Source organism: Taudactylus pleione, unplaced genomic scaffold (genome assembly GCF_031769625.1).
Source record: "Taudactylus pleione unplaced genomic scaffold, aTauple2 ptg000065l, whole genome shotgun sequence".
NCBI classification, from domain to species: Eukaryota; Metazoa; Chordata; class Amphibia; order Anura; family Myobatrachidae; genus Taudactylus; species Taudactylus pleione.
Genome location: NW_028284467.1, coordinates 9380031 through 9395126, shown reverse-complemented (window position 1 = coordinate 9395126; position 15096 = coordinate 9380031). Strand labels below are relative to the sequence as shown.

At 45.4% G+C, this 15096-nt stretch overlaps 1 protein-coding gene across 1 annotated transcript in view; it reads right to left on the bottom strand.

Annotated features, from left to right (window-relative positions):
- Positions 1 to 14670, bottom strand: part of LETMD1 (LETM1 domain containing 1) — a 50039-nt gene extending 35369 nt beyond the window's left edge. The window contains exons 1-3 of the mRNA XM_088465938.1: positions 14542 to 14670; positions 7966 to 8117; positions 5129 to 5244 (exon numbers count right to left, since the gene is read on the bottom strand). Of these exons, the coding sequence (XP_088322064.1) occupies positions 5129 to 5244; positions 7966 to 8117; positions 14542 to 14615 (342 nt within the window). The 5' untranslated portion in view covers positions 14616 to 14670. The remainder of the gene's footprint in view (positions 1 to 5128; positions 5245 to 7965; positions 8118 to 14541) is intronic.
- Positions 14671 to 15096: the final 426 nt, after the last annotated feature.

The window sequence follows — 15096 nt, the reverse complement described above, 5'->3', positions numbered from 1 at the left end:
TCTTCCGCTGACCAACGACCCTGAAGCGACAAAGAGCCGGTCACTGCCCCCCAACCCCCGGAGACTGGCATCCGTCGTGAGCAGGACCCAGTCCAGGATCCAAAATGGGCGCCCCTCGACCAGATGAGCTGTCTGAAGCCACCAAGCCAAAGATAGCCGAACGTCCGGAGACAACACCAGCACCTGAGAGCGGATCCGGTGAGGTAACCCGTTCCATTCTGATAGAATCAGCCCCTGCAGGTGCCGGGAATGGAACTGGGCAAATTCCACCATGTCGAATGTCGACACCATGGACCCCAGAACTCTCATAGCCGAATGGACCGACAGGCGGCAACGGCTCAGGCAACTGCGTATCCGCAGCTGTAGGGAGGCGACCTTCTCCGGAGTCAGGAAGATCCTTTGCTGACGCGAATCCAGCAGGGCTCCCAAATGAACCATCTGCTGTGATGGAATCAGGGAGGACTTTTTCCAATTTATCAACCACCCGTGTGCTTGCAGGCAAGCGATCGTCAGGTGGAGATGTTGAAGCAGTACCACCGGGGAGCTCGCCAGCAACAGGAGGTCGTCCAGGTACGGCAGCAGCCGTACATTCTGGTTCCGAAGATGTGCGGCCATGACCGCCATAATCTTCGTGAACACCCTCGGTGCCGTGGAGAGACCAAAGGGTAGCGCCCGGAACTGATAGTGGTGTTGAAGGATAGCGAACCTCAGATACCGCTGGTGTGAAGATGCTATCGGAACATGGAGGTAGGCGTCCTGGATGTCCAGGGACACCATGTAATCCCCCGGTTCCATCGCCAGAATGATGGAACGTAACGTTTCCATCCTGAACTTGGGAACTCTGAGGAATTTGTTCAGAGACTTCAAGTTGAGGATAGGGCGATGAGAACCATTGGGTTTCTGCACCAGAAACAGAGACGAATAATACCCCGTCCCTCGTTGTGATAGAGGAACGGGAACAATGACCCCTGCTTTCAGCAAGGACTCTATAGCCTCCTGAACCTGTAACGCCTTGGTCTTGTCCTGAGAAGGACTTGTGCAGAAAAACTGGTGGGGTGGTCTGTGCCGAAAAGACAGGGCGTACCCCTGGGAGACCACTTCTCGAACCCAGGCATCCGTGGTGGTATTGTGCCAGCACTGGGCAAATAGAAGAAGTCGGCCTCCCACTCTGAGGTCCCCCAGAGGGAGGCCCGTCCCATCAGGCCGCAGGTTTATCTTCCTGCTTGGAAGAAGGGCGCCGAGCACTCCAGGCTTGCTTCTTGGGTTTAGAGGCCGTCTTACTCGCAGACTGTCTCGGGAAGGACTGACCTTTCGCCTTACCCTGAACCCGAAAGGAACGAAAAGCCGAACTCCGAACCTTAGCAGGCAGTGCCGCCGAAGGGAGGAAGGCCGACTTGGATTTAGCCAGGGTGTCCACTATTTTGTCCAAGTCCGGACCAAATAGTAATTCCCCATTGAAAGGTAAGGCCTCCAGACCTTTCTTTGAATCAGAGTCCGCTCTCCAGGACCGCAACCATAAGGATCGGCGGGCAGACACCGCTGCAGCCGATACCCGCGAGGTCAGCAGACTAGCATCTAAAGAAGCTTCTCCAATGTAAGAAGCAGCGTCCCTCATTTGTCCCAACAACGCCCGCTGGACATCCGGAGCGTCGTCCGGGAAGGTATCTTCCAATGCATTGGCCCACCCCTCAATGGCCTTGGCCACCCAGGAGATGGCCATGGACGGTCGGGCCACCGCCCCGGAGAGGGAGTAAATAGACTTTAAGCAAGTCTCAACTTTCCTGTCCGTGGGATCCTTCAACGAGGATATCGACGGTAATGGTAAGGTGGCGCCCCGAGTTAAACGGGTGACATGGGAATCCACCGCCGGTGGAGTTTCCCATTTTTTACAATGTGCCTCAGGGAAGGGGTAATTAGAAGCCAACCGCTTCTGAGGAAGGAATCTCTTACTGGGCGCCTGCCAAGCTACCGCCATATGATCCGTCAACTGATCCGACAGGGGAAACACCGCAGAAGCCACCTTAGTTTTTTTGAAACTAGGAAACTTCGACTTAGGAAGCGGTGCCTCATCCTCTATAAGAAGAATAGCTCGCACCGCCCTAACTAGTGCTCGCACATTAATGGACGACTTGGTATCCATTTCCTGGACCGAGGCGTCCGAGTCAGTGTCATCAGGGACCTCCCCATCATCTGAGGAACCCTCTGAGTCCGATACCTGAGCAGCCCGTGTCATGAGTGGGCGTTTTGAAATCCTAGAAGGCATGTCAGTCTGCAACACTGACTGAAAAGCTGAGGAAGCGGCCGCCAAATTTTGCACGGAGTTGGAGAGCACATCCACCCAGGGTGGAGGAGTCACCATAGGGGCCTGAAAAGGTACCACAGGCTGCTGCGGCACAGGGGAAGCCTGCATATACATAGGCAACCCCGCATAGGGACCCACCGACTGAGACCCAGGAGGACTCCGCAATAACTGCGGGACACCCGGGGAATGGGGGATGGTCGGCTGGGACAACGACCTAGTAGGGAGAGCAGTCGGGACCGACAGACGGTCCGCAATAGACACCAGCACTTGAGAAAACATCGCCCACGGTGGTTCCTGCGCCAGAGAAGGTCTGGATGGGCCAGGAGCCACCTGGCATCGACTACACAGGCCATCCTGTGACAAATCCTCCCTATCTACTCCTGCAGAACAGCGTCCGCAGGAGGCCAACACCGGAGCCACTCAGCGCTCAACCTCCTCGTCTGACATGACAGAATATATTATATATCTGGCACCAGGGTAGAAGTAAAACGCACTCACCGGTGTGCTGAACAACAGCCCACAATATGGCACTGAGTAGCACACAACTGTATGTGACGGACCTCACAAATACGTGATCTATATAAGTGAGGTCAGTAGAAACGCCCCTCCCCCACACACCTGTAGGGCTTGTAGGAGAAGTAAAGGGATAGGTATAAGCTGACAGTAAGTAGAAAATAAGCACAGACAGGCAGCACTAGCAAAAGTCACATACCATGCAGGAAGATATACTCACTGCACCTTTCCACTACAATCAACCTGCCCAGATTCAGTGTCTGGGAGGGCTATAGTGCTGTGTACGCTGTCCTTAATCAGGGGAGAGGTACACAGGGGGACCGGTCCGCGTGCTCCCTGAAGATCTGCGCTGCCACTGTGAGAAAATGGCCGCTGGAGACCTCAGAGGAGGAGTGGCCGAGTAGCTGCAGCTCAGCGACGCCAGACTCCGTGCTGAAAGGCGCGCTGAGCTGAGGGGAGGAGCCGCTGACAGGGAAGGCTTCCTCCCCTGGCTAGCATATTAACCCCAGGGCTTGCCGACATCCCGCTTGCCATATATCCCTGGTGGTCTAGTGGTCCCACGGGTTATTCCTCCTCAGTGGGGGAGCCCGCCGCCACCGCTAGCGGCCCCCGGTCTGTCCCCTAGGACCGGGGGCAAAGGACTGCATGTGCAGGCAAAACCCGCGAGCCGCCGCTAATCGGCGACTCGCAGCTTACCTTGTCCCCGGCGACTCCGGCAGCAGTCCAGGGAGGGACCCAGAGTCCGGCTAGTACGGACTCTGGCCTCCCGCCGCGATCCCCAGTGCAGTACTGGCGTCGCGGCGCCAGCGGGGAAGGAGAGCGGCAGCGTGGGCGTCTGCATAGACAGCCCGTCGCTGCCACACTAGAGCCTCTGTTTTACAATAAAAATCTAACAGGCTCTTTTTTTTTTTTTTTAAATAGAAAGCTTTTGGGGGCTGCTCCTGCAGCCCCCCTGCGCAGGTGACCCTACTCCGGCCGGGCACCAACTCAAACTGAGGTGCTGTGGCCGGGGGCGGGGTATAGAGGAGGACGGACCCAAGTGCATCCTGGGAGCAGCTAAAGCTTTAACTGCGTGGTGCCCATGGATCCAGATCCAGCTATACCCCAAGGTCAACCCTGTGGACCCCCTATGGACCCTGAAGTAGAAAGGGCTATTAAAGCATTTGGAAGTGGGTATTATACAGTGACACACAGGCATAGCACACATCAGTCTACTACGCAGGCGATTTGGTTAATCTTTTGCCACCTAAATGGACACGTTGAATCGTGTCAACAGTTTCCACAAACATATTCATATTCCCTACAATGCATTTTTCTGTCATTAGAGGAGTGAAACCCCTTGTGTACTGTATATAATGCTCTGGAAATGTAATAACCAGGTTTGCATCACAGGTTAGATTGATGAATCGGCAGCACCTGTGGTGAGTGGAGGGAACGGTCAGTGACTTTCAGAGAAAGAAATACATGTGCAACCGAATCACGCAGAGATGCAAGTGATAGACAGTTACCTCCACAAAGACCACAGACGACTTGTAATAAATAAAAAAAAATAAAGAGTAAAAAAAATAAAAAAGGATGTCGCCTACCCAAATAGCCACCTGCAGCATTGAGCAATCCATTTCTGCTATTATATAGCATGCGCTTGGCATTTCCCTACTGTAGTGAAAACCAGGCCCTGCCTGGTCGGTGTCGTATTGATGCCTCAATTGCCTCTCCCAGAGGTTACCAGCCCTAAGCTGAACAGGTTTCCTCAGTGATCATACTTTGGTTTTAATTTAATTTACAGATTGTCTGGCACAAGTAAATTTTAATCCCAACCCTTCTCCACCCAAATAGTACAGCTGTGACCAAGATATGATTAATTCCCCCATATCGGCTCCACTAGCGGACAGTCCACTTTGAATACAAACTGTGCTGATGATCCCTCTTATACAACAATATTATAGCATGTGGTGTTCTTACAATGGCACAATCACCATTAGACATAATAAGTATATGAACATACCCAGGGCCACAACTAGGGTGGTGCGATCTGTGAAATAGCACAGGGCACCGGAGGGCAGGAGGTGCTGTTTGGTCCTGTCAATTTTCTGTTTATTATCATTCTCACTTGTAGCTTCCTCTTCTTTTGTCCCCAGCATCTCCTGGCTGCCCCAATCACTTCCCTGGTCCTTCCCCATGAGACCATGGCCCTTTTTCAGGTGTGCATCTTATGTCCATAATTGAAAAATGGGGAGGGGGGCACCAATGCTCTTTCTGGCACAGGGGAAAAAAAAGAAAAAAAAAAAAGTCTAGTTACAGCTCTGAACATACCTGCCTCAGTTTCTCCATTTCCCTGTAAGGCAGCTGGTGATAAGATAATCCCTGACTGTTTATTTTCTTCACGATCATTCTTGCTTCTTTTCCTTCAACTAACAACATTCGAAAACCTGCACGATAGCGACCAGAGAAGGTGAATGTATCTCACAAGCTGGACCATACAGTAAATGGCATGACGTATAAAGAAACATTAGTGCCATGAATGATGCAGAGCAAAAATAACAGCTGGGAGGAATATGAGCATCACAGTATAAAAGTCTCCACTAATGGTGGAAAGAGTGCTGTGTAGTGTTTGAGGCAATACACGGATACCTGGCTTGAGGATATATAAAACGTGATACACGGAGGGGCTGCTGAAGTGACATGTGGAGGGGTTGCTGAAGTGACACAGGGAGGGGCCGCTGAAGTGACACACGGAGGGGCCGCTGAAGTGACACACGGAGGGGCCGCTGAAGTGACACAGGGAGGGGCCGCTGAAGTGACACAGGGAGGGGCCGCTGAAGTGACACAGGGAGGGGCCGCTGAAGTGACACAGGGAGGGGCCGCTGAAGTGACACAGGGAGGGGCCGCTGAAGTGACACAGGGAGGGGCTGCTGAATTATAGTATGTGAATCTGTTTTTATTTTTTTCAATGTATATATGTGGATATGTGGAAGTGGCTTTGTCAGTGCATTTTATGCGGACCTGTTCTTTTCAATGTTTCTATAGTGCTCTGGCATTTTATTTCCCTTTCACAGCTTCCTCAAAGTAAAAAGGTAAAATATGTTTTATATTGTAAAGATTATTATGAATTATATGTAGTATTTTCGGTGTGCTGGGTTTGCCACCAGCCTGACTAAAACGGGGATGTGACACATGAACACACTCTTACAAACATCACACCAGGGGTGTGGCCTAGCTGGCACAAGACCACGCCCCTTTTGCACACGCGTCAAAGTCACGCTTGATCTCGGCTCTTTGACACACCTACAGAAATTTTGGCCTCTTTGCCTTGGACTGGTTGGCCACCCCTGGTTTAGGTCTACACTAGAGAAGTTTGGGGGGGGGATTAATTGCAGTTGTCAAAACACATTCAGGGGTATTCAATATGGGAGCGAAAAGTCCGTGCTGGACTTTTTGCTCCACATCGGAGATTTTCCAGGGATAAAGTATCGGGCGCGCGCCCGCTTTATCCCCGTTTTCAATTTGAAAGCTACGAAAACGGGACCCGGCGAAGTAGGATCTGCGAAAAAAAATGAAATTGATCTGGAATAAATTGTAGGACCCCCCAAAAACTGTAAAAACGTGGGGGATCACTATGGGTACCCCCGTTTTAGCCTGCAAATGAAAGTCAGGGATTTAAATAGCGGCTGCAGGTGTTTTTTTCCCGACATTGAAGAAATGATGCAGAACAGCATTGGGGTACATGAAAATGGGTACTAGCATATTTTTAAGTCCCTTAAGTCTTTATTTAAAAATTCTGCAAAAATGCACCTGCCGCTAATAACCTATTCTAGAAAACACCTGCCGCATACTTGCGGAATAGCCCTGAACCTATTTCCCTATTTTTAAACACTTTTTTCCCATTTTTTTTTTTTTCACCCCAAATTTTCAATAATTTTTTTGGGGTGTCCCTATTTTTTTTTAAAACTTTGACACAATTTAAAAATGACATTCCCAGGGATGCAGGCTATTTTTTTTAAGCCTGCAGCCCTAAACCCCAATTCTGCACTTTTTTTCTCCACCTATTCAGTGGTGAAAAGTTATCCCCGTTTTTTTTCAAAGACTTTTCGAACCTGAACCTGCGAAAAGTCTTTGAAATTGAATACGGTGTAAACCAAAACCAGCGAAAATTACGTAATCGGTGCGAAATTATCGCAAAAACTGACTTTTCGCTCCATATTCAATACCCCTGATTATTTGTAAAGGAAAAAAAAAAAGATTCATTTGGGACTTAGGGCCAAATTCTATTCGTCGCAAAAAGTGGATGGAATGCATCTCATTTGCCTGTTTTGACAATATTTTCTCCACACGTGTCCTCGCTTTAATTGTAAAACAGGCGAAAACGTGGATAGGTGTATGTTTTACAAAGCGAAAAGGAAATTTTTTTGGGGGGAAAATCAGTCTGTACCCCATAAAAAGCTTCAGTGACCCCGGGACTCAATATAGAATAGTAGTAGTACTGTAGCACTAATAAAAGGTATTTAGTGAACTTATTTTGAGGCAAAGGGCTGTTATATGCATATTTGTCCAAAGGGTTTGTACCACAAAATATGGATTTTGCAGTTCTTTTCTCCTGCCTTTTGCTGGAGAAACTTTTTCGCCTGTTTACGCTTATGGAGCTGTCGCCTAGGAAAACTCCGGGGAATTGAATACAGAGATACTTTGAAAACAGTTGAAAAGCGCAAATCGGCAAAAACTTTTCTCCAAACTGCACTTTTCGCGGCTAATTGAATTCGGCCCTAGGTCGAAAAATTGCATTAGTGCCATGTCGCATGTATAGATGCACTATTCGCAGATCATGTGATCTGTCTTGTACAATCGCATGTTTGAAAATCGCTAGCACAGCTCTTTGCCTAGAGTCTGCCTTTACTTTATAGGTTCCATGTGAACATTGATCCCTTTCTTGCTGTGATTCAGCTGCATTTTCTACCAGACTTGACATTGTTAAAACAATTAAATACTGTGCACAAAGTCAAATGTGATCAGAACATTCACAACCAAAAGATTCCAACCCCATGGCAGTAAGCTTCATATTATGCTTTTTGTAAACTGTGAAGGAATAATTCCTGACTCTAAACCTCATGATTACCTGGACAAAGCATTGATTCTATTACACATACAAGGCTTACCTTTCATAAAAGTGGAATATAATAAATAAAAGTTTGGAAACGTTCTTTCCAAAAACTGTTCATATTTTGCATTGAAAGCTTTGGTTTTGGAAGCAATACGAGAAAACACCGTTTGTGGCTTCTGGCTTGTGGATAAGTGGCATGGCTGGTACCTGTGAAAATATTGCACAACAATTCTAAGTACTGCACTGCAGCTAATAAACATGTCACATGTTCTCATTATGCTTTCAGGAAAGTCATTTGTCAGTAAATTACTTGATTTTTCTCCACCCATTCTCCCTGAAGTGCTTCTTCCCCCCGCTGATTCTCCTCCTCGCCCGTCCAGGAATAACCTCTGGAATACCGTACATTTGGCCTGGTTCTGAGTCACACGCGATGCCGATGCTCGCGTAGTTCAGCGATTACTCACAACTGCGCATGGGTGGAAATTTATGAAAACCTTATGACGCATGTGTTACACAGACTGTACGCATAAAGGTGCTGTTGTGATCGGGACTGATGGTATCAGAAGTGTGGTGGGCAAGTGATGGGAGTTCCTGGCCAGTGGCCATTAGTGCACACAAAAATGGTCCGTTCAGAGGGCATATTATGGGAGTGTAAATGTAAGTAACTCCATTCACAGAAGCACAGCTGCAAGCATAGGAGGCCGTGGTCAGACGTTGAAACTTCATCTGCCGTAGGGCTGGTGAGTTGTGATGGTGGCGTAAAAGGTCGCACCAATCGGTATTACAGCGTGTACAGTGGGGGTTTCAGTCCTTGCACATTTGGTCGCACGGATGTACACAAGGGAAGGAGAGTGTATTTAATTTGCATAAACTTCCAGGACGGCGTCCGCCAATAGATGGTGCTGCGTTCACTTCTGCATGACACTCAGAATCAGGCCCACTGTGTTTTGCATTTTTACATGTCTCTCTCGCGCTGCAGGCTTTCAGCGCTCAAGACATCTCCTACATTTTGAGAATAATACATGTACATGGATGTAGCTTAAAGGGAACACTCAAAGTACCCTCTTAATTAACTAATATGTTACCAATGATTTTAAAAGGGATCTTTTTTTTTTTTTTTTTTTTAATGGCTGACCTGGCAATCTTAGCTCTCTGTATACAGATGTGTCCACATATAACTCACCTCCATACACGACAAGTTGCGTTAAACATAACGCGTGGGCGCCGTGCAACTTTGTAGCGTCGAGTTCCGTTTCGTGCGACTTTTTTCCCTTCAAATGCGCATGCACAGCTTCTGCTGATTAAAATGATATGCAGCGCGCCTATATATAGTGTGCGACAGCAGCTGTATCTGTATGCGATATACTATGTTAGTGTCAGCGGCTATGACACTGTAACGTAGCATTTCGCATTCAGATACAGCTGCAGTCGCACACTATATATAGGCGCGCTGCATATCATTTTAATCGGCAGAAATGGTGTGTGTGCGTCCTAATTGCATCACTGTGCGAAGAAGATGCATTTGAAGGTCATAAGACGCACAAAAAGGAGCTTGGCGCTATAGAATCACAACACGGCATGAAGGGCTGTAAAACGCCCAAGGAGGTAAGATGTATGTGGGCACATCTGTACATGAAGGTAAAATGGAAAAGCCATCTGCTCGCAGACCTGTAAGGTATAGGGAATCAGTGAGCAGTGCTACGCTGGCACTCACAACAGCTGTCACTTCTGCCTATAAATTAGTCTCCAGCCTGCTGCAGAAAACGTGACCAACTGTGTGTGGCGAAATGCATAATTCTCCCAAAATAACTTTATTTCTCAAATGATCACTATTATTTTACTGTATCAAGTTAAAAAAAAATAAAAAAATAGCTGCTACAACTACTAAATACTAGATTACCATACACCAAATAAATTATATGGCAGTCACCTGACCCCAGTTTCCAGGGACAGTTCCAAGTTTTTTCTCCAGCAAAATGTATTTTTTTTCCTTCCAGAATGAGTGACTGCACAGGGACCACTTATCGGTTTCTCACTACACCTTATTTAGTATTATGCCACATGTAAGGCGGATAATCCACATCCTATGTTAGGGCTCATAGCCACTGGTAGTAAATACACTAGAACAAATGCAGATAAAGCATGTCTGACATGCACTATTACTAGTAAGAAGAAGAATTAATATAACCACCTCCCACACAGCTTTTTCTCTTCTGTACTCACCATCAACATATCAAGAAAGAATTTTGTAGTTTCTAAATTTCTTGTGAACGAGCAAAGCAGTGGTTAAAGTAACTATGGGCCTGATTCAGAGATAGACGTAGTTCACACAGCAATGGTCTTTGGACGCAGCTGGTGTGCGAAAATATGTAAAAGAAGCAGGAGGAGTCTATAATATAAGATGCCCACTACATACTTTTGTGATCCGCTGCTGCATCCAAAGACAGCATCTAATATCTGTGCGTACATCGGTCATCTGAGTAACGGCCTGTGTTTTCACACTGCCGGGAAAAGGGGAGCTGTGTTGGAAGACACAGACCCTGACATCTCTAAATTGAAATCTTGCCTGTCTGTTGGGCATCCATGCAGGAGACGTTATATTCAGCCAATCCTAATGTAACTGGCACAAGATAAAATCATGCTATCCAGGTAAGGGTTGTAGTACTAGCCCCTAATGGGGGTTTCAGTGGACATTAACTGCGATCCCTCCATGTGTATTGTATCTCTATGCGGAAAATACATCAAAGAAATACTATTCTTAATTCATACCTGCATAGGTCTCTGTATGTATTTACAAACAGTGCAAATAAGCCCATGATATATGTTGAGCTTATAGATTGGTTTACCATTGAAGTCATACAAATGGAGTATTATCCCAATGAATGAATATTTCCTATTCATGTATATTATGCATCCATGTGTAAATGCATGCTCTGCTTAATGAATTAATGTAATATTATGAAGCTGGTATGCTCCAGAGGAAAGATATCACAATTTACAGATTCAATTACTAGACAAGGAGGGGTATTCAATATGAAACGTTAACTTCACTGTCGAAGTTAACGTTTCATATCGGAGTTTTTTCCTGCGTTAAAGTCTGGTGCGCGCTCCCGCTTATCCCCGTATTCAATATAAAATTAACGAAAACGGGAAACTCCGAAGTTGAATTTGCGTAAAGTTACGAATTTTTCCTTAAAATAATTGTAAGACCCCCTAAAGTTGTAAAAACATAGGGGAACACTATGCGTACCCCCGTTTAATCCTTTAATTGAAAGTCGGGGATTTAAATAGCCGCAGCAGGTGTTTTTTTCCCGACATTGAAGAAGTGATGCAGAAGAGCACTTAGGTTATTTTTTTAGTTTTTTTAAGTGGTCCCATCAAATTTGGGGTACATGAAAATGGGTACTAGCATATTTTGATGTCCCTAAAGTAAGTTTTTTAAAATTCTGCATTTGTGCACCTGCCGCTATAAATCTATTCTAGAAAACATCTGCCGCATACTTGCAGAATAGCCCTGAACCTATTTCCCTATTGTTTAACAATTTTTTCCCATTTTTTTTTTTGCACCCCAATTTTTAAATTAATTTTTTGGGGTGTCCCTATTTTTTTTTTTACTTTTTTTGACACAGTTCTTTTTTAAATGTCATTCTCAGGGGTGCAGGCTATTTTTTTAAAGCCTGCACCCCTAAACCCCAATTCTGCATTTTTTTTCGACACCTATTCAATGGTGAAAAGTTATCACCGTTTTTTATCAAAGACTTGTCAAAACTGTGATAAGTCTTTGAAATTGAATAGGGTGTAAAAGTATAACCTGCGATAATGACGTCATAATTGCGATATTAACGCAAAAACGAAGTTATCGCACCCATATTGAATACCCCTGATGGTCTTGTTTGCTATAAAAGCAACCAAAGTCATAAAAACAATTAGCCATGGGCAGAAACAAATGTGCTTAAAAAAAACATGAAAAACATCCACTGTCAGACTAAAAATATCACTTGAATATTGAAGTTATGTCCAAACTTTCCGAAACACTGAAATTACATAAACAAATCCAAGTGTTATTTTCTGTTTTATTCCTTGTTTTTAGGAAAACCTGTTTGCAGTTGAACACAATATCATATTACTATTTTTTGTATTGTATTGTGACAATTTTGCCGTATTAAATTCCATTTAATAACTTGCTGTACTTGTTTTCTTAATGGATCTATGTACTAGATGGGTTGAGTAGGAGATCCCAGCTGTCGGGATGCGGGCTGGTCAGAATACCAACAGCGGCATCCCGACAGTCAGAATCCCGACACCCATAAGGGAACTAAGGTAAGACTAACCTTTACCCCTACCTCCCCGGTGCCTAACCCTAACCTTCCCCGCAACCTAAACCTAACACTCCCTCCCGATGCCTACACCTAACCTTCCCCTCCCCGCACCCTAAACCTCTCCCCTAGTGCCTAACCCTCCCCCTAATGGCTAACCCCCAACCCCGCACCCTAACTCTCCCCATAACGCCCGATACTTACCTTCAGGATGCCGGCGGTCGGGATTCTGCGGCTGTGAACCCGATGCTGTCGGGATTTCGGCCGTCGGCATCCCGCAGAGAGGGATGTGGATTACATCCCGTGCTAGATATCTTGGTTATTAAAATGCTAAATAAAAGTAAATACCGGGGATTATGAACCCTGGTTAATTTAAGTTAAATTGTAAAGGGGTGTTAAAGCAGTGTAAGTTGGGGGGGGGGGGTGGAGGATCATTTGTTTATTTTTAAAACAACAAACTATTAATTCAGTAAAGGTAACTAAAATACACTTAGTCACCATTACATGAAAGTGAATGTGGAACAAGTTTTTCATCACTCCAAATGAATCCACTATGACAACAACATTTTTTGGACAGTCTGTAATATCCTGTGGCCAGGTAATCTTACATAAATATCATAGACCTGCCAATAATCAGACCCTTTCATGATGGAGTCAACCGTCTAGTTGACAGTCTATAGATTGTAAGCTTGCGAGCAGGGCCCTCTTACCTTTATGTATGTCTTTTACGTATGTCTTATGTATGCATGTCTTTACAACCCAGTAAAATATTAATTCAAATTGTAAAGCGCAACGGAATTTGCTGCGCTATATAAGAAACTGTTATTAATAATAATAATAGTTCAATGTGTTCTAGGCAATATAGCTGCTAAATTTAAAGCAATCATTTGTTTAAGGCAAAACCATGCTGATTTTGCATTAAAACAAATTGCTGCTTTAAAATGAGCTGCTATATCGCCAAAATCATACTTGTTCCAGCAAATAGGAAACTAAGACATATACCCCATAAACTCAGTAAACTGATATACAAAACATGTCTTATATGAACTAATTTACAGAATCCAGGTTAACTAAATCACAAAGTAAATGTAAAATCCCAGACCACAGTCTCCTGTATACAGTTACCAGGGCTGAACTAGTTAATAGTAAATTTATTACCACCTACACTGCTGACTTCAAATTAGAGACAAATAGCTCCACACCCCAGGTCTTCCAAAATAACGCCCATTCTGTCTAAATCCTACTCATTTCTTATCAGGACTGTTGGGCAGACATGGTAAGTAGGAAGTTTGGGAGCAAGGGATCTTTTGCCATGTGGAAGCAGCCATGTTGGAAATTAAGATATTTTCAAAAATGTCTATTTCATATATAAGATCAGGCACCAATCTTTTATTTAGACTCCGATTTGCAGCTTAGTTATTATTGTTAATGTGTGTGTGTTGTCTTTATGGTGTACCCAGCGATATAGTCAGCGGGGGTGCGGGCATTGGTAAGTGCATACAGACTTGCCGTTGCTGGCAACGATGAACGACGGCAGGGGGGGGAGGCCATGCTGCAGATTGTACTGAAAGTACAGATGACTGGAGATATTAACGAACCGCGGGAGCACGCATCATTCATCACATAGTGCGTACACACTGGACGATTTTAACGCTATATCATTCAAAGATGTTATCGTTCATATCGTTTAAAGGAGTTGTCCAGTGTGTATGGGGCTAAACAGTGTTCCCCATTCACTTTCATGTTACACTGACAAATGGTATCCTTACTTCTTACTACAGCTTAGCACGCCATCACTGCTCTACAGGCAAATGCATTAATACAATGTTGTTCGCTAATAACTATAGAAGTATTTTCAAAAGTGCATTCATATCCCATAAAGCAATTAGTCTTTTTATTTCTTGGCATGCAAATATTGCACATGTCAGAGGAAGTGCCCCTGTGTAATACAGCATTACAATGACCGTGACAGTGATATTTTCATTGAAAAATATAGTGATAGTGTTAAGTATGAGAAGCCAGTAATCATAAAATGCAGAGTGCAGAGTCCTTAATTAATAAACTCAATGGAAGTCTCCTATTGCACAGGGTGGCCATGGTGCCGGTAACACTAATGACTGTACACCATATGAACAGTAGTAGTCTGGTTGGACAGTAACTGATGACGTCAGGGTACATCTACGGAAGGGGATCTATCCAATACCGTAGTGGTCTCCTACTATGCCCACAGCGCCTGTCACCTGTGCGTTATGCGCTACAAGGAGCCAGCTGTCACTGCTCACCCTCAGTGCTGTACCTGATCCCCGTATACTCACAGCATCAGCACACACTGCCTTAGGCACGGACTGCCCGCTAACTGCCAGCACATCCTCGTCCTGTACAGCGCCATGTTCCGGCAGTCATCTGTAAGGTGGATAGTGCAGAGGTCACATGATAATACGTAACGTCAGGCGATGACACTACTATGCCCTTATCAAATATGGCTGTCCTGGAGGCAACACCTTGCAGCAGGGAAGAGGAGAGTACTCGCTCTCGGACATTCTCTGCGAAGTGCGAACACAGAAGGCAGTGACAGGAGCGTCACATTCTCCGCTGCTACACAGATTCTCTTCTGTATAGTTACCATTTGTTAAAGATTATTGGGGACAGCCCCAAGTTTTCAGTTCTTTGCCAGGGACACAGTACAATGTTTTTATTTTATCTGGATATTAGATATATCATAATTCGTTAACTGATCTCTATTGCCACCACTCCTCGATGGTAAGTTATTAGGTCCCCGAGCTAATCATTTATGTAGCCTAATGCCCAGGCACTAGGCGATTAAACTTCGCTTGGTAATCGGCCGCAAATCGGCCAGTTTAATGTAAAAA